General features: G+C 38.8%; 1 protein-coding gene and 1 long non-coding RNA gene across 2 annotated transcripts in view; both read right to left on the reverse strand.

Annotated features, from left to right (window-relative positions):
- Window positions 1-23,049, reverse strand: part of LOC129456861 (uncharacterized) — a 138,568-nt gene that overhangs the window by 61,214 nt on the left and 54,305 nt on the right. The gene's annotated exons all lie outside the window — the stretch shown is intronic.
- The window catches only part of cdh5 (cadherin 5), a 108,545-nt gene that overhangs the window by 61,214 nt on the left and 24,282 nt on the right, over window positions 1-23,049 (reverse strand). Inside the window, exons 2-7 of the mRNA XM_033980261.2 lie at window positions 14,824-15,030; window positions 11,789-12,068; window positions 7,317-7,436; window positions 5,671-5,838; window positions 4,811-4,989; window positions 653-760 (exon numbers count right to left, since the gene is read on the reverse strand). Of these exons, the coding sequence (XP_033836152.2) occupies window positions 653-760; window positions 4,811-4,989; window positions 5,671-5,838; window positions 7,317-7,436; window positions 11,789-12,068; window positions 14,824-15,030 (1,062 nt within the window). The remainder of the gene's footprint in view (window positions 1-652; window positions 761-4,810; window positions 4,990-5,670; window positions 5,839-7,316; window positions 7,437-11,788; window positions 12,069-14,823; window positions 15,031-23,049) is intronic.

Here is a 23,049-nt window from a genome sequence, read left to right on the forward strand (position 1 = left end):
TTCGTAACCTTCCTTATGATTAGCTGTAAGATTCTGTCTAAGGCTCCGCCCACAAGCCTACGCCACCCATGCTCCCACACGACAACTCTTCATAAATCTACAAAAACATGATACAAAACTGCACAGCAACTTAACTAACCTGGTACACACTGATTGTGTTGTGATAGTGCTCTGAAGGGGGAGTGACTTAATGCAGGGAGCAAAGGAAGGGGAGACTCACAACTCAAAAGTGAAAGTGAAACCCATAAAACATGTTGATAATAAAAGGTAATATGGTGATCTAAACAAGCTATGTGTTAGCAGTTAATACCCCATAGAAGTCAAATAACCCCTCTTTAAAATGTGTTGTTTATTTCAAATTTTACGTTCGTACGTAATAAAAGTTGGCATAAGGTTTGAGACACAATGAGCTAGCCAGAGGTCTATTGTGCACAGAGCTTATAGCTTCTTCAGTTCTGACATCTCACTGCCTTATATCTGTATGAAGAGAGGAGCTAACTACACTGAATCTAACACACCCTGGTTGTTTACAGTAAGGAGATTCATAATTTAGTCCATCACCTGAGTCATATTTTGCATACTCAGTCCTGCGCATAGCATGTGACTTGAAATATGACATTCATATTATTTTGTTAAAAAGGATTGTACTTACCGTTGCCGTGGTGATGGCGTTTCTGGCGTTTTCGGGAGGGCGTACTGCCAGTTCCTCATGTACCTCCACAACGACGGTGTGTATAGGCGTGGTCTCGTAGTCCAATGGCTGAAAAAAACACAACAAAAACCAAACATCATTAAACATCATGTCCAATCTGCATTAGTTTGTCCTATTAGGAGACTGACTGTGCCGTAATTATAGAGTAATGTGCTCTCATCATTCTGCCGCAGGCTCTCAAATCCCACCAGCCCTGAGAGAGAATATATTTAAACATTCAAAAGATTCAAAACAAGACAACACAGCTCCTGATTGCATTATTCATCCTGACAAACAAACACATTCAATGTCATGGCGGTGCTGGGTGCAAATGAATTGAAACTTTGTGTACGGTAGGAATGCATACAAACTATGGCACGCTCAGTTTGTGTGCATTCATTTGTCCAAATCGTAATTCTGTGTAAACAAGACAGTCTCATAATACTAATTATTATCCGGACACCCAGGCATGTAGCATACCAACAAAAATGTCTCATCAAAAATAAACTTGGAAAAACTTTACTTTTTGTGAATTGTTGCTGAAAGACCGTGAGCTAATTGACCAGAATACATCAACCCCATGAATAAATATATATTGGGATAGTAAACATTGAATAAGCATCTAAAACAGGCTGTGAACTAGTAGGGTTTTCAAAAGTATCAAGAATCAGATACTAATTGATATTAAAACTATACACTCATTAACTGCATTTACACCCATAAAAAATTAGCATATTTCCAAAATACACATCAGAAAAGCGCATAACAAATGTGACTTTATCCCTGTTTCCATTAAAGCGATCACGCACATAACGGGGTGTTAGGGTTAGCCACTCCATAAGACAATATATCAACACCATTGTGAGAGCTCGGGACTCCAGTCTGCTGTACCCCTCCATCTCAAAGACACTAACCACTCCTTTGAAGACAGTGAAGTTCAGATCTTAGCCAGAGAAAAGAAATGGTTAGAATGGGGAGATAAAGAAGATTGTTAGGAAAGACAATCTTTCTTCGAACAGGAATGGGGGCCTTAGACATCATCTATTTGCTATTTATGACTCCATCCTTAGACCTATGGTACATCTAGACAAAGCAAACAACAGGGCTAGTCAGTATGCTAATAGCCAGTATGCTATGACTCGGCTACAGTTCACACTTAGTGTAGCTCATTAGATCTAACCAACAAACAGAAACCGTAAACTGTCTGAAACTCCACACTTGACTCTGATTGGTTAAATCCACCTGTCACTCACTCAGAGCCTGATGGAGGCTGACCAATAGGAGAAAAGAATGGTGGAAAGTGTCTGTTGTTGACCATAGAAAACAATTATTCTAACACCTGCACCTGTTTTTAATGTTTTAAATGGACTTATGTTCTTATTTGTTTTGTTATTCGTATTGTTCTATATTTGAACAGGGCGCCCATGAAAATGAGAGTCTGTGTGTTCTCTGTGGGCTCTCCTTGTATAAAGAAAGATAAATGAAAGTAGAGGTGTATTAAACCAAAAATCAGGGAATCACGTTGTGCCAATTTGACCAAAATAGCAGATTGTCACAGGGATGATATCACGATTCGATTTTTATGTCCACACTTCATCTATAAATTGAATTATCTTGCACCTTTGTCTTTTTCACGTCTGACAGAAGACACTTGGAGCTGCTCGTTTTCAATAAGTGGCCTCCAATTCATCTCAATCACTGCAACAGCCATTACCTGTTCCCCACTGTGCCCTGCTCATCCTCCACATTCACACCTGTGTGTTCTCTGACAGCACAGGTGTAAAAAGGCTTTAAATGTCACGGCTCCGCTCCAGAAGATAGCTAAGACTCACGAAAAACACCTCCCCTTTCTTCTGTGCTAAACATGTTAGCGCAGCGGGAGGACGGCACCTTCTTTTGACTGTTTCATCGGCACAGTCTTTTGGAGTTGTACTTACACTTTCATGTCGACAAATATGTGCCAGGAAGCTGTTCTTACTGTCACATCTCGGCCGGGATTAGCGTTCCGATCCCTGCGCGCTAAAGGAACGCCGGAGATAGCTACATTGTGTGTTCATACGGGGCAGCACAGGTAGAGAGCCATATTCAGCTAACGGGATTATTCACGCTAACAGGGGTACCGCGGCGCAGGCTATCAAAGGCAATGTGTAAACAGCTTAGCCACAATAAGACCTCCACCGGTGTGTGACCGATAGCAGGTTTACTCCAGCATGTAAACACTCCGCTGTAGAGAATGAGAGAGGAGCGGCTCGCTATTTGGAGCCTCTACTGGTGCAAGCTATTACACACTTGATTTGAGCTTCTTTTGGATGGCCCAAATATTTGGATTCAAACTATTCTAAGTACACAAGTTATGTTTTTAAATATAAAAATAAACTCACGCAAAAAAAAACAGCAGTTTAATATTGCTGCTCCATGAAGTAACGTAGCATGTGCAGCTGCCAAAAGTAAAAAATCAGAACTAACATCGAAACTAGATACTCATTTGAGCAAAAATCGATACTGCAAAAAAAATCACATTAACAGGACAAAATTATAGCTTTTCTGAACAGGTTTAGCTTGAGCTTTATCAGAATAATTATAAGACCTCATGTTAAGATAAATAAAGTACTGTTATTTTGTGTTTTATTGCCATTGTGGTATTGTCATCGCTACTGAATATTCAGTCAGTTCTGTAGTATTGAAATCAAGTGTGAAATGTTAGTATCGTGACAACACTAGAAGCTTGTTATACCGAGCCCGGGAACAAACGTCAAAAACGGCGTCACTGGCAAGATGTCCCAAATGTCCATAGAGACTGTAAACAAAAGAGCCATGGAACAACCCCATAAGCTGCTGGCTCACTACTGGTAAATACATTCATCACAGTATTCATGTGTTTGAACGTTCTGCAAATACCATTCGAAATTTAGAACCTTTTGTTGCGAAATTCTATGGCAACGGTGCTAATTTTACAACACTCTGAAACCCATGGACGCTAACTATGTTCTGTTAACTGGACAAAAAGTTGTTGGAGTGAAGACGTTTCGCTGCTTCTTCAGTTCTGAATTTGAATTGTTTCTTTTACTACGCTAACGTTAGTATTTCACCTATTCAAATCTCCATTGGCTAACTAAAAATTCTATGATGCAACCCTGACCTCTACAGAAGGTCATGGAAACGCTTATTAGAGCTAAGCTAAGTACATCAGACTCTTGTTGGAAAAAATATCCCACTGAATATACATTACGGCCTGTCAACAGAACGCATGACCCCATTAGCAAGTGTCAATAACGTTTTTTGACCTTCATTTGAGAACTGCTGTTGTCATTCTCCGGACTTCATCACTGCTCCTTTGGTGCATTTATACTGAAAACATTATGAAATTTAAAAAAGGATATTTAAATACGAACCTGAAGACCTGAATAAAAAATAAAAAATGACTTTATTTTAATAATTTTGCAGTGGTCCATAGTTATTCCTCACTTTCCTTATACATTCAGAACATCTTAATTATTCGCGGCACGCTTTTCAAAAAAACAAAACAAACTAGCATGCTAACACGTACGTCCTGATTATCAGTTCAATACAACGTTTCATAATTAGACGCAGATAGCACGCAGTGGACATATTTTGACCTCAAGAGCTGCTTATACAATTTGTCTGTACTGGGGCTCTGCAGATTTAGGATGAGTTCTTCTCTCAAACTGAAAACACTCTGCTCCACCTTGTGATGTCATGTGGTAGTACAGGAAGTGCTCTACTTTGTTTATAAACTCCAACTACAGCTTCACTAGAATCATTTGGATAATCTCAGCTCTGTAAATGCCAGTCTCTACTGAACAAAAAGTAAAAGGAGCTGTTAAGTTGAAAAATACCACTTCATGACATCACAAGGTGGAACAGAGCAATTTGAGCTCTGGACATTTAGACAGACTAATAATAAAAGATTACTCAAACATGTGTGAATGAAACAAAACACAACTCAAGGTATGTTTTTGAGGAAATAACATTATAACATGATTTAAAGCTCACAAGAGTCTTTACCTTTACATTTTTCAAAAGCACCACTATTACTACAACCCACTGTAACTTTACATCCAGTCAATTGTTCTGTATAAATTAGAGTTTGCCACATACCTGTATGAGCATGAGGTTGCCGTTCTTCTCCTGGTTGATCTCCACTTTGAACATTGCGGAGGACCTGCTGATGGAGATGCGGGGCACTTTGTTGGGCAGTTCGTCCTTATCCTTCAGCTGTAAAGTGGTCATCTTCTGATTCAGCTTGTGATTCTCAGGCACGCTCACCTCAAAAGCATCTGCAAACACAATACCACGTTACGCCTGTCATGCTAACACATTCTGAAGAGTTATATATAGCAGAAATAAATATACACGATAACTGTTAATACTGAAACCAAACCACACAGCAGCATTATTCAGAAAAAAGTATTGAAAAGGTACAATGTTGTGAAGAAAAAAAACTTGAGCTAGAATCAGTAAACAGCAGAATGAAACACTTTAGTAATTAGTTTGTATCTATAATGAGTGATAGAAGTGATTAATTTAATCATCTACAGCTCAAATCTTATCCTATTGACATAAAATTTAAAAAAATCCCAGTACTACAAAAAAAGTACACACGATAAATGTTGATCCCCAAAAATTACTGTTCTATTTATAATTTATTGAACGATAAACCGATAGTAATGATTGTGACAGGCCTACACCATATAAAACAATGCTGCTAATCCTGCTTTCTCTAGTGTAGACAGTGGTGGAAGGTCACACAGTAAAAGTAGTACTGTACTTAAGTAGATTTTTACAGTGGTTACTTTTACTTCACTACATTTGAGTGCAGGTATCTGTACTTTCTACTGGTCTATATTTTTGATCAGGATCTTTTTTTGAACAGGACTGAAAAGTAAAAAAGTTTTGATTTCAAGCTTTGGCTTTGAGCAAACAACAGCTCTTTAAAAACAGTGTGAGGTCAGACTCACTGGTGGTGAAGGAGGCGATGTTGTCGTTGATGTCTGTGATGCTGACGGTCACTGTGGTGGTGGCAGTGCTTCCAGCAGGTAGGCCCCTCATGTCCTGAGCCCGGACCACCAGAATGTACTGCTCCACACTCTCTCGGTCCAGATCCTTTTTGCTGCAGCTCACCATGCCTGGAGAAACACAATCATTGTCAAACATTGTCAAAGTAGAGGCCTGTCTCACATCTTCAGGAAGTTCCAGGTTTTAGCTGCATAAAACTGAAATACTGATTCTCCTTGTTTAGTCCTGACTCTGGGACCAGCAGGAGGCCGGTCCCTGAAGTCCTCAGAGTGTGAGATGGTTCATGTGGCTCTAACATGTCAGAGATGTACTTTGGTGCTGGTCCATGGAGAGACTTGTTCACACAGAGCTGCTTTAAAGTCTGTTCTCTGAGCCACAGGAGCCAGAGATCTGAGTGCAGGACACATGTGTGAAGTACTCCCTGGTTCTAGTCAGGACTTGAGCAGCAGTGTTCTGGATGTACTGTTCTGTCTTAAGACTCGTTTGTAGAGGTCAGTGAGCAGGACGTTACAGTGGTCTAACCCACTGGAGACAAATGCATGGATAAGTCTCTCTAAGTCTGGTTTTGACAGTTTACCTTTGGTTTTTGCAATGTTTTTTAGGTGGTAAAAAGCTGCAGATGTTATTGATTTGGCTGTTAAAGTTCAAGTCTGAGTCCATTATTATCCCTAGATTTCCAGCCTGAAGGAACTCCCCATTGCCCTATTAAGTCGGTCAGTTTGTGTGTGGAGACCAGTGAGAGTACGTAACAATGGAACTTTTGGAAAGGTTTTTTTTTCAAATGCAGTGTTACTTTGTTTCTTTTTCTTTAAATGTGTTAGGTAGAAAACATTTCAAAGGTAGTCATCTGGACCCTTTTTAATAAGCCTGTCACAATAACACATTTTGAAGAACGATGTATTGCTACAGAGAAGATAGACAATAAACGATGATATAGAAAATATTTTATGCTACTGACACAATAACCATACAGTAGAATTTCGCCCCAAAAATATTCTAAATATACCATATGGTTAAAAACACGAACTACAATAAGCCAACAGCAGAATGAAATGCTTAAGTAGTGATTTTGTATCTATAATGAGTCATAGAAGTTATATTCAGCCCTCTGCAGCTCAAATCTAATTATAGTGCAGAAAAATAACAAAAAGCTCCCAATATTTATCAAGGGTACAACAAAAAGTACCCTTGATAAATACTGACCCCTCCAAAACTATATTATTCCATCTGTCATGTTTTGAATGATAAGTCGATATAGTAATTATCATGACAAGTCTATTTTTTAAGAAGACGTTTCAACTCGCATCCAGAAGCCATTTTTGATTTGATAAAAACTGATCAGGGTTGCCAGATTTTCAGCAAGGAAAGAGCGACCAAGCAAACAAGTGATCCAAGAAAGCTCAGAACCTCCAGAATTCACTCACTGAAAAAACACAAACTTCACGTCATCACGTCCATTATTTTGTAATTAAGAGTAAATCAGCATTACAGTTCTATTGAGTAAAAGCTGCATTTGATTTGAACATGTTTACGTCGTATCTGAGGACACAGATAGGTCATGTTTATGGAATTTAAAATAAAAATCTACCTGTCAACTCATCAATCTGGAATTTTCCGTCTCCTCCGCGGACCAGGGAGTAGCGCAGCTCTCCGTTGGCAGTGGTGGGGTCGTCGGCGTCAGTGGCCTTCACCTCCACGATCTGAGTCCCTTTTGTTCAAAATAAAAAGAGCACAATATTGAATTAGACTGAAATAAGTGAAGAGCTCCTCAACGCTCCAATTTTTACTTCAAGCTTCAGCCTTAATGAGTGAAAACAGTTCAGATGCAAAGCCAAAATATAAACACAAACTGATATTTCTCATGCTATAAGCTCATTATCATTCTATACCATGTAAATCTATTATCATTTAACAATCAATAATCATTTTGAAAAGTTATGCATCTCCACATTCCAGCCATTCAAGTTTTTGGTTTTTTTTGCACATTGACACACACAGGGGCATTGCACGACTCCTGTTATAGTGAAACCTGTTGCTTAACAAAGAATCCTGTGTGATGTTGATAATATGCCATTCAATTGTCACCTTTGTCAGTTTCCCGTTATCACCTGTGCTGCTGTGATCAGTCTGTGTCTCACTCAGTAAGTGCTACATATCGCACTGAGGCAAACAGCACTTGGTAATTTAGAGTTATAGCCAAATATCGCCTTCTTTTTCCAGGCTGACTCTCTTAGCTGTTTTGTAGCTTCCATATTATGAGCCATTGTTTCTAATTATTGGTTAGAGTATTCAAATACCTTTATTATAACTTTTATTTGACTCAGATCACACAATAAAGTTAGTTAGAAGTAAGGTTTTCAAAAAAATCGGAAATCAAACTTAAAAACACTAAGACTAAAACTAGAAACAAAACTAGATACTCACTTATTTGAGCAAGTATCGATACTAAAAAAGTCACATTCACAGGACAAAAATGAACATTTCCTGAATAGCTTTGAATGAACAAACAGAACAAATATAAGACACAGACTAGTACACACCTATGGACTACTATGGAACCTACCTGGACACTGAGGGATTACACAGATATAAGGCCACATGGGAATATCAGAGAGTGCTTTTTATTGTCATTGTAGTATCAGAATACTTAGTATCAAAATCGACTTTGAAATTTTAGTATCACGACAACACTAGCTGACAGTAACATCTAGTTGTATGAATTAGCTCAAACTGTATTTAAAGGCCTTGCACCAGATTTGACTGACTGCACTAAACACAGAGTGCCTTGACAGCTGCTTCTGTATCATTCTCATTATACAAAATGTGTTTTCCAATGCTTGGGACATGGTATCCTTCAGTCCAACCTGGTGGCTGCCCCATTCCAAATACGCTCCAATTCACTTTACACTGAAAAACTGTCGCCCCTTTCTCCATTCATGCTGCTGTCAGGCTCGTCATTTTGGTCTTAAAATGTTTGTATTAATCCGTTCTGTATGATCCTGGTGTTTTAATATCGCTATCATGTCCGTAAATCATGATATGAACATTAAGAGACAAATCAGGCGCCTTCTTTACCTAATTCGCTCTCACTAGCATTAGCAACAGGTTTGATTGACAGTGTTGCTAAGTCTGGAATCTGGATCTCTGCTCCACATTCATCCCTCTAACTGCTCTATCCTCGATGAGCTTCATTTCACTGGAGCCAAAGACTATGGGTGACGTCACACTCCACTTCTTTGTACAGTCTATGCTCATTCACACAGGAAAGTGGGTGAAGAGCATTGTCCAAAAACACAACAAGTGAGTGCACTGCTCAGAAATAGGACCAGATGATTTGCAACATGAAGAAGCAAGATTTAAAAAAAACAGAAAAGCACTGTACCTCTTACACCTGGCTGCATAAAAGGCTGTGAATGACCAAACTGGAGCATAATCCAAGATTTCCATTAAACTAAACATTTTCAACTGGGTCAACTTACTATTTCAATCTTTTGCTTCTTGCGTTCATTTTATTCCTGTTGGCGTCTGTCACACTCGGGTTGGGCTTAAGTTCTAAATATATTTATTTGGCTCGGTTTGGAGAAAATAATGATGTGTGGTTTCAATGGATTCTTTTACAGTGTTAAAAGTACCATTTCTGCCAAAAACCCCAGAAGGCATTGCGTTCCCCCCAGCCTGCGCTGAGGGGATGTTTGGGGGTAACGGCAAATCTCACAACTAAATTTAGACCCGGTCCCAAAGCTCTAATGCACTATAGATTCCTCCGGAGGTTTACAGTTCCACGGGGAAAATTGGAGACCGGATTTTCAGCTGCAGAGGCGAGGTAATACGGAAGCCCCGAAGGTTCAAAATGAAAGAAAAGTCACAAACAAATAAATCCACAGGAAAAGTGGCCTGTTTTATTTGTCCAGGTTGGTGCCACTAGCAATCTTTTTCAGAGGAGTGTCCTATTTTTTCCGAGTAAAAAAAAAATAGGGAAAACATAGAAGGACCAGCTACACAAATATTAGCTACACGATAACAACTTTTCAGAGTACTCATTAATGTTACATATAAAATAACTGAAAATATATAATTTTGGTGTTAAAATGTTAAAGGCAATGTACCAGATTTTTACGGTCTTAAATGGTTTGCAGTGGTCTAAAGTTACTCCTCACTTACGCAGTCTAAGCATCGCAATTATTGACAGCGATAAGTTTGTAAGTGCTTTTCACAACTTTCAGAGACTAGAGCATGCTAACTGTGCAGTTCCTGAGTATCAGACAATAAAATGCTTTATAATGAGATTCAGACAGCGGACGAAATATGACCCTGAGAGCTGCTGATTATATCTGTACTGGGCCAAGACAAATTTTGCTCATGTACACATGAAAGAATCGGGTACAAGGCCTTTAAAATTATCACCTGTACTGAAACACAGTCTTAACACAATAATATAGGAAATTATATATTTTTTCAAATATTCAAACCATAAACTGTATAAAGAAGTGGACTAAGGGAGTGTGATGTCACCCATAGCGTTCAGCTTTAGTCAAATGAAGCTCATCGAGGCTAGAGCAGTTTTAGGGGCCAATTTAGAATTCCGACCATAAGTATCATAGCAACAAAGGAGCCAATCTGGAGCAAGGTTGTTGAAGGTATTGCCTCTTGCCGCCCGCACCAATAGTGTAGCAGGAGGCAGGCACTTTGCAATGCTGTCAAACCTGTTGCTAAGGCTAGCAGGAGTGACCTCAGGGAAGGAAGCGCCTGGTTGGTCTGTTATTAATGTTCTTATCTTGATTTACAGGCATAACAGCCATATATAAACACCAGGATCATAGAGCACGGATTAATATGAACAGTTTAAGACTAAAATGATAAGGCTGACAGCAGCAGTTATTGCGGGAGGGGCGACAGTTTTTCAATAGTGAATTGGAGCCGATGAGCCTATAATTGTGCCCATGCTCACTTCCTAATTAGAGTGTGACGGCTAGCAGGTTAGCTATGTCCATTTATATATTTTTATGCACAGCAGTGACAGACCTTTAGCAATTGAGCAGTTTTTTAAAGATGCCTTTATACCAGTTTCTATTGGTATCTTTTTTTTTTTCTTTGGGAAAATCTATAAAACCTAAAATGATAACATTCACTCTTAGGCTAGCTTACGGGCTATAATGAATCTGAAAGAACTACCATTAGCCCAACTATATCACTACCAGATGCTATGTGTTTCAGCACAATCAGTAGAGGCTGTCACATTAATACAAAACGACAAGGTTTAGGAAAGATAATAATGATCACGTTTTTAAATTAAAAACACCAATGAATGACTATAAAACCTGCATCATTAGTAAGAACTTGCAATGAATATATATATTCATTGCAATATATATATATATATATATATATATTCAAAAGGGGGCTGGATGATAATTTATGTAGCTCTGTTTATTGCAATTATTTTTTGCTTTTCACAGCAGTAAATGGGAAGATGCTATAGCCTATAAACCCAAAATGTAAAAGCTAGCATACAAAAACATTTATTAAATTACCCCCGTAAGAAATGCTATTAGTTTAACACAAAATAAAGTTACCAGGCTACAGGGTATAAAGGTGCTTATGTTTACTGTCTTAAAAGATGTGAAAGTTCATTTTAAACAGTTTGTAGTGGTTCAAACAAACTCCTAGCATGATAATTATTCACTCCAAAGAGTTATAGGTGCTTTTTACAACTTTCAGATACCAGAACAGAGTTTTGCCATTATGTTAATGATAACAACAACTAACATGCTAACACATCCTAATTATTGGACAGTAAAACTCTTTATAACTAGATGCAGACTCATTTTGACCTCAAGAGCTGCTTATACAATATATCAACTGCCCTTATTCCACCCTGCCCAAGTTTTGACGCTAAAATATGATATAAAATAGGACATAAGATGGATACTGAGTCTACAAATTTCAAATACAAATTGCAAATAAATGCGATGTAATTATAGAAACCTTTACACTCTGGCATATGATGAAATCTCTTTGCTGTGAGTGTGTGTGTGTGTGTGTCCTTATTTTCACCCTTACCTACTGGGGACCTCTCCAACACTGATCCGTTGAAGCCTTTGGGGAAGACGGGAATGTTGTCGTTGATGTCATTCACGACGACCTCAAAGTTCCCCGAGTCCTCCACCAGCTTGTTGTTCCCGTCGTACATCTTAGCGCTCAGATGGTAGATGCTCTTCTCCTCCCTGTCCAAAGACCTGGTCACAAACAGGTCCCCCGTGGGTCCCACCGTGAAGATAGTGTTAGCTCCTTCTCCATCTATGCTGAACTTCTTGACCTCTACAGGCAGGGTGGACTTCAACTGTAACAAAAACAGACAAATTAAAGTGTTAGAACGTGTCTGAACGGGAGGGGGAAGCGGTTTTGGGGCTAAATTGTTGCGATATTCTTCAAAGAGCTGATTTGCACAAGCTAAACCCCAGGGTGTGAACTATCAAAGTGAATGGAAGTGACAAGATAACATTTTAACTAGAGATATTTGTAACCCACGTGACTTAGCGGCCCCCATCTCTACTTCCTGTTCCGGTGAGCCCCTTCAGTATCACCTGGGCCAGCCCCCGTCACTTTCTGTTTGCTGCTCCCTGCTGCTCACTGTGGTGCTGGTTGCTGCTGCTGTTTGTGCTCTGGAGTTGGCGTCCTAACTTTTCCGTGGCTCATTCTTCCTCAATTTACCGTCCATCTAATCTTCCGCTCATCGGTGAGTCACGATATCATGTTAAGTTGTCGTTGTTTTAGTTAAACAGTTAAACACACGCCACTTTACCGCTATCTTGCGTTTGAGTATTCAAAACTCCTTGGAGGCCGCAGCTAATTCGGCTAATGCTAGCGCGTTATTAGCGCGACCTATTAGCGTGTTTATTGATTAAATACGGACATTATTGGATTTATTATTCCTGCCGAATTAAAGGCCAAACCTTTAGCATTTAAAGGACACTTTCATTTATGTTATGTGGGCCCGTTTTAGTGTCCGTTTTTGTAATTTTGAGTTACTCTTTCGGCGGCCATGATAGTTTTCTACTGTAATGTATTATGAATGAATGTAGCTACATTTTTTTTTTTTTTTTTTTTTTGCGCAAATGAAAGTGAATTTGATTTGAAAATATTTGATAAGCTTTTAAAGCTATTCATGAACTGTAAGCTTTACAGCTAATTTTGATTTAAAGATGCACTTTGACTTGTTATTGAACTCCGTGTTGTCAATATAACAATCTATGAATTTAATTTCTAAATTTATTGAACATTTAAATTTATGGCATTTCAAAATAATTGCTAATTTATATTTATGTCATTAGTTCGGAGGCTTACAGCTCTAATTAATGATGTGAATTTAATTAGTTTTTTTTTCCTTTGACCATGTGCAGGTCAGGTTTTTCTTTTCCCCTCTTCAACTTCTGGTAAAAGGATATTCCACTCTTCAGTCCCGTGATGGCGAGCTAGAAACACCACATTGTGGTAGGAAATCGAACTTTATTTATTCTTGGATTGAACTTTGAACTTTGAAACACTGTTCAAAAGACATGGACATATTGCAAAGGAATGGACATTCAGTAGTTTCACGGGACTAGAAATATTTGGCACTCCTGAAGTTGTCCTTTTGGTTTGATTTTCATTTCATTCATTGCATATCTTCCTGTCTATAATATATATTAATATACATGTCTATCATATACACACATTGCTGTTGTATCTGTTGAATATTATTGCCTACCTGGTTATATGTATATGCACATTGAAAAATCTATAATATATTCATATTTTCATTTTACCCTGTGTTCGCTTTTCATTCATACAGTTTATGGCTCTTTTCCGAATTTAGTTTTCTGATCACCTCTACAGTAATACAACATTACTCAACTTAAGCAGTCAGTCCGCCTAGCCTACTTAGCATTACATATTTGTAGCATCGAAACTGTGTCGTATTCACAGACTGTATAAAGAAGTGGACTAAGTGAGTGTGACGTCACCCATAGCGTTCAGCTCCAGTCAAATGAAGCTCCTCAAGGCTAGAGCAGTTATAGGGGCCAATTTGGAGTCAAGTTCCATATTAGAAATTCCAACTGCGAGTATCATAGCAACCAAAGAGCCAATCTGGAGCGAGGCTGCTGAAGGTAACTCCCTTTCCTGCCTGCACTTCTTGTTAAACAGGGAGCGAGCGCTTAGCAACACTGTCAACCAAACTTGTTGCTAACGCTAGCGGGACCGACATCGGGGAAAGAAGGCACTGGATTTGTCTGTTATTAATGTTCATATGTTGGGTTACGGACACAATAGCGAACTATAAATACCAGGTTCACGTAGAGTGAGTCAATATGAACAATAAGACCAAAATAACGAGCCTTACAGCAGCAGGGAGGAGCGACTGTGAATTGAAGCCAGAGTCGATGGAACTGGATGCGCGCCCATGAGCACTTCCTATTTGGAATGTGGCGGCTAGCAGGTTAGTTATGTCCATATGTATATATACAGTCTATGGTTGCATTTAAACATGTGTATCGTACGGCCTTGCAATCATGGCAGATGTCGTTTTAATTATGTTTAGTGTACATTTATGCAGCTATCTCTGTGTATAACCTTCATTACTAAACCCATAAGTCCTGTAAGCGAAACATTTGTGCCTTTTATAAACTGGCATATCATCAAAAACAACATTACAGAGTTTTGAATTTTAATGTTCCCTTATACAAAAATATAGTAAACAACCTTGAGTGGCCTTGTCTCATTGTATTCATTGGTTAAATCCATCAGTCCTCATATTGGTCAGCCTCTGTCAAGTGAAGTACGAAGTGGGGGAAAGTGTCTGTTTGAGCATAGAGCTATACAAAAATAGTACGTTATTTCATGCATCAGATCACGTTTAGTACATCATCTACAACACTGAAACTAACACACTCTAGTTTTTTTACAGCAAGAACTATTTGTTAAGTCCACTGAACTATCAAAGGTGTGAACTGTAACCAAAGAACAATATATGACTCTCATTACAGTTCACACCTTAGGGTAGTTCAATTTCTTCACACCTTAGGGTAGTTCAGTTTGTTGCATAAATATGTACTCACTTGTCCTATCTTATACGGGATGGGCGCTGGCTTCTCCTCTTCCACGTACAGAGAGTTCCAGATCCAGGCTCTCTTCTGCCGAAACAGAACCGGGTGGGACTCGTTCTTCACTATGGCAATTGCTTTTAGCCCCGAAACTGCTCCAAAATCAACCAGCGTGAACCAGAGAGCCAACAAGGTCCATAACTCTGGTCGTGCCATCATCATCTGGAAAGAAACAGAGAGGGGGAAGAGGAGAGGAGAAACATTAACACAAAAATGGTGACTATCCTCATATTTTAGCACAGGTCAACATTACAGACATTAACATTACAGATGGGGTTTATGTATTATTTTAATTGCAGAGATGTTAAGGCAAAATTGCAAAAAGAAGGTTAAATATGTAATTTCGTTTATTATCTATCTTTTCATTGAAACACTAAAATCCATTTGCAGTATTCGCTCAGTTGGAAGAGCGCTTGCCCACTGACGTAAAGTTAAACAGTTCAATTCTCACTTTCATCTGTCAACTATTTATATTTACCATATATTTTTACTAGGGATGGGCGATATATCGGTTCCAATACCATTATCAATATCTAACGTTTTTTTCACAGAAATCACTAATGGTCGATAATTGGTGCAAATATTAAAGGTCCTATATTACACAAAATGGATTCTTGTGAGATTTAGACGATGTTAATCACCTCAAAAACATAGGAGGAGTTGTGTTTTGCTTCATTCACGCATGTTTGAGTAATCCTGGTTTATTAGTTTGTCTAAAGCTCTGAACCTCAAAATGCTTGTTCCACCTTGTGATGTCATGATGGTGTATGGAGTTTAAAAACACAGTGGAGCACTTCCTGTATTTCCACATGACATCACAAGGTGGAACCAACTGTCTGAGAGGAGAACTCAGCCTAAATATGAAGGATTTGTGTTAAATGTGTGAATGAAACAAAACGCAACTCCAGGTATGTTTGTGATGAGGAACTAACATTACAAACTAGATCAGAAAACAGGGTAACATGGGCCTTTTAAGATAAATTTGTGGTGGTATCAGTTCAAAAAATGTATTGAACATATTTTAGAATGTTGCTTAAAAGGTAGTCAGTGGAACTTTTCGGGAGGGAGGAGTGAAAGGGGAGAGGAGATCACATTAAAGCCATTTATCAGCAGCGGACAGAGCGTAGCAGAGTGCCAGGGTGACAACCAAGGACTTAGCTGCCTATCATTCAAGACCAGCCCTCTTAAAGCTCTGCGTTCTGGGACCCCGATGAAACATTTAGCCCCTCTCATGGTGGGATGGAGCGGAAAGGGTATAGCGCAGTGCTCGGGATGGGAGAAGGAGGGAATTAAACATAGATTGTGACCTACTTTGTGACCTGACCCAAGGGTGCAGAGGTGTGGGACAGTGAGAGATGGAGACAAGAGAGGACAAGGGAGGACAGGGCCAAGATGTCTGACGAAATGAGGGTAAACAAGGACTATGTAAGTGTTTGTAACTATGCAGGGTCAAAGGGTCACTATGTAACTTTTATGGGGTTCGCTACTTGTTTATCACCGTGGAGATGTCGTTGCTTTGCCTAGGGGTGTTCTGCAGTATGGCATGAGTTATCTACCCCCATGAGGACAAGCAAGAAGAATGCACGTTTTTCAATGTACAATACAACAATAAAAAACTGCTAATGAATGATAGATACTGTATGTTTAATGCCATACTGTGGAATATACCAGATAAATCAACATGAATTTGTGGGAGCTACGGATCAGTGGACAAACACGACCCGCTGAGCTGCTGTCACCTCATTAATAATAGCATTTCACGACAAACAAGAAATAAACAACACTAAAACTAGTATGGGTGTTGACTTTTTGTTCAAAGGCGCCATTTTGAGGACTTTTTTTTTAACCAAAATACATCATATTATTTAGTTTTTAATTGTTAATTGCTATGACAAATGTGCTAATTTTTCATCACTCAGAGAAAATAGTCCATCCAATCAGAAAAGTTACCCAGTTCACCTTTAAACCTCAACCCAGACATTAACAGGCATATTTTAGCACGTTTTTGATGGAGAAAACCAGGCTCACTTCATAAACAACAACAGCAGCTGCCGCATAATTCCAACTCATTAACAGTGCATTTGAATATTAGCCTTAAACCTGATCTTAATTAACAACAATAAATCACACTGGATTAATTAAAGATCATTTTGGTTCTCTTGTCTGCGAGTAACCCAGAGGCCAGCAGACAGGACAGGACATTCTACAAACTATCTTGGAAATAGTACTGACAATGACCTTTTAACCAATATACTGTTGTCTGCTCATCTAGTTGTATTTTTGCTTCATTCGGGCTTGTTTCATTAATTCATTGATCTAAACTCAACTTTCAAAATGCTGTGTTTGTATTTTGCCTGTTCAGTTGCGTCATAGGTAAAACGCTGACTGAATCTATTAGTTGTCCAAGTATGATCCGTTCAAATCTGTCAACTGGGCAAAAAGTTGTAGGAGTAAGGACATTTCTCTGCTCATCCAAGCCGCTTCTTCAGTTCTAGTCAGATTACTGGTGGACACTGCCTTATATCTGTCTGAGGGGAGGAGCTAACTACACTGAAACTAACACACCTATTGTTTACAGTCTGTGTAATTCTGCAGTCGTCCTGGTATTTAACTACTTTCTAAATGTTTATTCCCGTTGCTGACAGCAGAGAGAGCTCCAACGCCTAAATGCCCAACTGGAAACGGACTTGCAGTTTTCCAAATATAGTTATTTTAAGTTAGAAAATGTGAAATAATAATCCCCAAATACCAACCCAATAGCATGTTTATAAAGAAATTAAAGCCACAAGATGCATAATGTGTTCTTTAATTTTAAATCAAAGTTGTATCTAATCTCATATTGCTGAGTGTCTCACCAAAATCATGATAATAACAGAATAGAAAAAGGCAGATCTTGATTTAATCTGGATTAAACTATACAAAACGCTGTATGCACTAATCCAACCCTGTCTCCTGAAGTGATGTCAATAAATTGAATTTCGCAAAAGCCTACCTCCCATTCGGAATATTGCTTCATTCAAAAACGAATTTCTTTTGTTTGGGCTTCGGGCCATTTGACAAGTTGTTCCTGGCGCATATAGAAAGAGTCAGATTGGTCGAGGTAATATTATTCACATGTCAGACTGCAGCTCACCATATTTAAGTGCATCTACTGAAGGGAGGAATGGGAAACACATGTCGTCATCTGGCAGTGGTTACTTCTGACCCCAGAGCCATGAATTTCGACATTATCCATAATGCACTGCAGCGGCTTATCAAAGGTGTCACGTAATTGGAAATATGTTCTGTGTATGAATGTCAAGTGAATGTCAGGTACGGTAATGTGCGCGGTATAAATGAGATGTGAAATGTAGGCCGATATTACAATATGATGTGTCAGAGCAGACCACTCACTTGAGCCAAATGCATTTTCTGTCCCTGAACCTGGACACAATCTCACACATATTCAAATTCATGTGTTATTCAGCCCAGAATAAAAGAAAGTTACAGTGTGACTTCGAATCTAAGATTAGTTATGCTGTCAAGCTGTAAATTCATGTAAAAGTGTACCCATAATTTCAGTGTTTTGTGTTAAAAATAAAATAATAAAAAGTTTTGATTGCTTGTTTTTCAAGGTGTTTTCATTTTGCCTGGGATGCGCCACAGTATGTGATTATTTGTCTTGCGTAGATGTGTTTTTAGTGCAAAAATACCATAAAAAAACATGCGTCCAAACTGTGGGAAGGGTCATCTTTTCACAGATCTGACCTGTAACTTGGCTTGGTGGCATCCTTGGCTCGTCTCAAAGGAATGGATAAAAGATAAACTTAAAGAGGGGGTATTTTTTCAGCTTTCTCCCATGTTATAACGTTGTTCCTTCATCAAAAACATGCCAGAGGTTTTAGATGTCATCTGTGCATGTTTGAGCATTTTAGCGATCTCTCCCGGGCGCTATTTGATCCCACCTTTTGTGCAATGCTCAGCCCACAAGCCGACGTCACCCGTGCTCCCACATGACAACTCTCCATAAATATACAAAAACATGATACAAAACTGCGAACAACTTGACAAACCTGAGTGAAGGGGGAGTGACTTAGCACGGTGAGCAAAGGGAAGGGAGACTCATTAATACGTTGTTTTTGGCGAATATAACATTTTCAAAACAATAAAAGGTAACATGGTGACCTAAATATGTTATGTGTTAGCAGTTAATACCCCACAGTAGTAAAATGCACCCTCTTTAACCCTGTAGCGTCGGATGCTATCGCCGTCGTTAGACTCATGGTTGCGGACTTTCCATTACCGTAACTCTACAACCAATTGTGCTTCATGTAAATTCAAACAGCGTCTCAAAGCAGAGGCATGGGGCTCTTTAAATATGTTACACTCATTATGATAATCTGCTTACGTCGCCCTCGAAGACGACCAATCAGAGCGCAGATGCTGTGGGGATTCTCCAAGTCAGTTATTCAATGCGTCAAAGGAAAAAGGACAGATATGTAAAATAAAGGAAGTTGTATGAAAAAAGGCAAAAGTACATGCTGATACTTCCATTAATATGATTTTTATGGCTAAAAAAGGAATAAAAAAGTCTAGACGAGCTATACTGGTCTATAATGTGCTCAGTTCTATACAGTGGAATCTTCAGGGCAAACATCTCCAAAAAATTACAAACAGCATCAAAACACGGTCGACGTATGTACTAAAATATTAATGAACACCATATTATACTTTGTGGTGGGGGGGTTTGCTTGCAGAGTGGTTAGCTCTCCTACTTCTTGGAAATATTCTTGTTTTTTTCTGACTCTAAGCCTTTATTGATTTGGACAATGGCTGAGTGAAATGATGAGAGAAAGGTTAGAGACACTCGGCAAACACTTGTGCAATATTCTTATCCACTACACCACCGACAAGAACTACACCTGTCATATTTTGCCCACAGCTCAGTGTAATCATGTTCAAACATATTTTCTCAATCTATAACTCACATAATGTAACATCAAACTTTACCAAAGCCCCGCACGGTATAATTTTTGCAATTTGGTTCATCTCCGGAGCTTTTTGAATTGGCTTCGACCCACAGCCTGCTGCCGTCTCTCCAGTCAGTGTGAGACAAGTTGAGAGCGGAGTGGACTATAATTTTAATCAGGCGCATGTACTTTTCACACTAATGAGCGCGAAGAGACCAAAAGTGCCTCTTACATTTGAGATGTGATTTTTACACTGAAATCTCTGACACATGGCCATTCAGAGTACGCAAACTTACATCGTCTTCATCCCTCAACACTGCTCCACCTGTGACAAGCAATAATAAGTCAGTAATATCGGGAATATTAGACTAAAAAGTGAAGCCGAGACGTGACAGTCCCGCTCAAAAGTTGACCCTAACTGGTTGCCATGGCGAGTGTTCTTCAAGTTATGTAGCTTTTCTGGCGCTCAAGTCCATGAAGATGCCACTGCGTTTCCTTCAATGTTCCATAGTATAACTTATTACTGGTATGTAATTTATCTGTGAACACAAGGCCAAGTGACAGGTCAGATCTGTGGAGAGAGGACTCCGCTCACACTAAAAATTGATTTTTTGCAAAGTACTTTTAGCAATAAAACACATGCAATTGAATAAATGTAAGATAGAGAAGTTTAGTGACATACTGTGGAACATTACATGCAAAGCAACAGCATCGTCATGGAGACAAACAACACTCAGAAAGAATCAGAAATATTTTATAGCGCAACTCCAGAAATGACATGAATTTAGGTTTAATAGGAGAATAAATTAGACAAGACAGTTACAGTTCCTTTATAATAGTAAAAATAACACATGTATTATTTGTTATATCACTTGACCCAAAAAAGTAATGTTTTACACTGTAGGTACCTTAGTTTATCTGTTACTTAATTACAGATATGTTTAGGCAGACTGTCTGACAAAAACGTGTCAAATTGATGTAGTAAATATCATTTGTTAAAGAGTTTGTTCAACCTTATGTACTGATATCTAAGCTTCTACATCATTCTTTGCTAGACGCTAATATGCTGCTTCTTGTTGCCAAAAAATTCACCCTATCTTGTGATGTCAAAGATAAAATAAAACCTATCTGCTCATTAAAGCCTGTGTTTGTATTTTTAGATAGCTGCATCGCGAGCAGACAAACACCCTTGACATTAGAAATACAGCCTCCGTCGCTAATTACTTGTCGCTAATGCAGGGTGACCAAACTGGGGTTATCAAAAAGGTGGACACTTAGTTCAGGGGCGAAGAAATTTACAATGTTTGTAGTTTGTAACAGGCGTTTTCTGTCGAATTTAATATTGCAAATGTGTGGTATTACGTGCATCAGGGGGACTGGAGTCTTTCCCAGGGAGATTTTGGACAAACTGTGTGCAATTTGACTTATTTCATTGCGTTTTAGCGGTTTACGAAGCCACAGCTCAATTATATAAGACAATGTATCTTTTTTCTTATGGTTTATTTTTCTGACAGTGTCTTTTCAAATGTCCCCTTTGTGATAGAGCCCTGCCCTTGTACACTTCTCGCAGACTTCAGACGGAGCAGAACAAACACTTGAGGCTTAAGTCTTTATCAGCTCTCTTCGTCTGAACACATGTTTTATCCTGTATTTATCATAAGATGAGCTGAGAGGGTGAGACTGTGCGTATGAATGAGTTCGCGTTGCTGCTAATTTTTTCATCTGTGATTTATGAACGTATCATTGAGTTTGACACATGAAGCAAAGCGTTATGACATCCAACCTCTTGACAATAGCTAATATGTCTTTAAAACATACTTAATAAATGTAAATGGAGGTAATTCTTGGTCTTTAATAAAGTAAGAATGGAAGACCAAACTGTGTCTATAAATAGGACCATGTTGTGCCATTGTAATAACTTTTGTTTTCCTGTTGTTTGACTGTGCATCCTACTTTTATTAACTACTTTTACTACCTGCAACACCAAGACAAAGCAGAAGAAACTTTAGCCTACACTGAAACACAATTAGCTGTAGCACGTAGCTCAGTTTGTTGAGTGTTTGCCCACTGATATGAAGTTTACAGGTTCAATTCTCCCTGTCCTCAGTGCACATTGCCATATCTTCAGATGTTTCTTAAGGGTAAATTATCTAGCTTTTGTATTTGAGGGTCTACTACCATCTCCACTTGTTTACGTGGAGATGTTATCGCTTTGAATGTTCCACGCTGTTGCATTAAACTTGTCTATGATACACTGATATAATTGCAGGTGTTTCTTTTGCAAATAAAGTACAATTGAAACATGCATTCTTAGTTTGAGCAGGGGTCACATCTCCACAGATCTGACTCCTAACCTGACTGCTTGTGTCCATTGATACTAATTAAAGTCATACTGTTGAACATTACAAGCAAAGACATAACGTCTCCATGGAAACAAGCGAGTAATGTATACCATCAACAAGAAAAGTTACATAGTGCATCTAAAACCAGAGGTGGGTAGCACTCAGTTACATTTACTTGAGTAACTTTTAAAAGAAATGATACTTTTCAAATCACTTTTCCAACAAAATACTGTGGCTCCTACTTGAGTGATATTTTAATTGAAATAACAATACTCTTACTTTATGTTTACAATATGAAATGATTTGAACATTTGTGTTTCTTGCACTGCTCCTTCAGATACATTTTGTCCTTTAAATTACATTAACCTTCATATTCAAATTATAAATCAGTTGTTACGTCCCGACAGTTACTGTTTAAGTTACTCTCAGTAGTTTTCACAAATACATTTTTTATTCTCACTTCAATAATATTATTTTGAAGTAATGTTACTCTTTCTCCAGTACAGTTGTGGCTGCTCTTTCCGCCTCTACCACGAACACACCATTTTAATCCACATGTACAACCAAACTTTTAGTCAAACTCCTTGTATTGTTTTGCCTGTTACAAGAAAAACAGACTGGCCAAGCCTCTGTTCTTTGCTTACACCATCGGAATGCACTGGAGCACATTCAGCGCAGAGATGATGAAAACGTGTTGGAAGCTGCAGTCCCCAGCCTTCAGTCCTGAGGGTGTGGTCACGTGTAAGGGTCAAATCCTGAACTCGGGCAGGGCGTTTACAGAGTGCTGTTAATTAAGACCACACGTCATCCCAAATGGGCGTTATTAGGTCATTCCCTAGTCCCTTGTTACAGATTATATTGCCTTCACCTGCACATAAGCCAATAAAATG

This window comes from Periophthalmus magnuspinnatus, chromosome 15 (assembly GCF_009829125.3).
Source record: "Periophthalmus magnuspinnatus isolate fPerMag1 chromosome 15, fPerMag1.2.pri, whole genome shotgun sequence".
Lineage (NCBI taxonomy): Eukaryota > Metazoa > Chordata > Actinopteri > Gobiiformes > Gobiidae > Periophthalmus > Periophthalmus magnuspinnatus.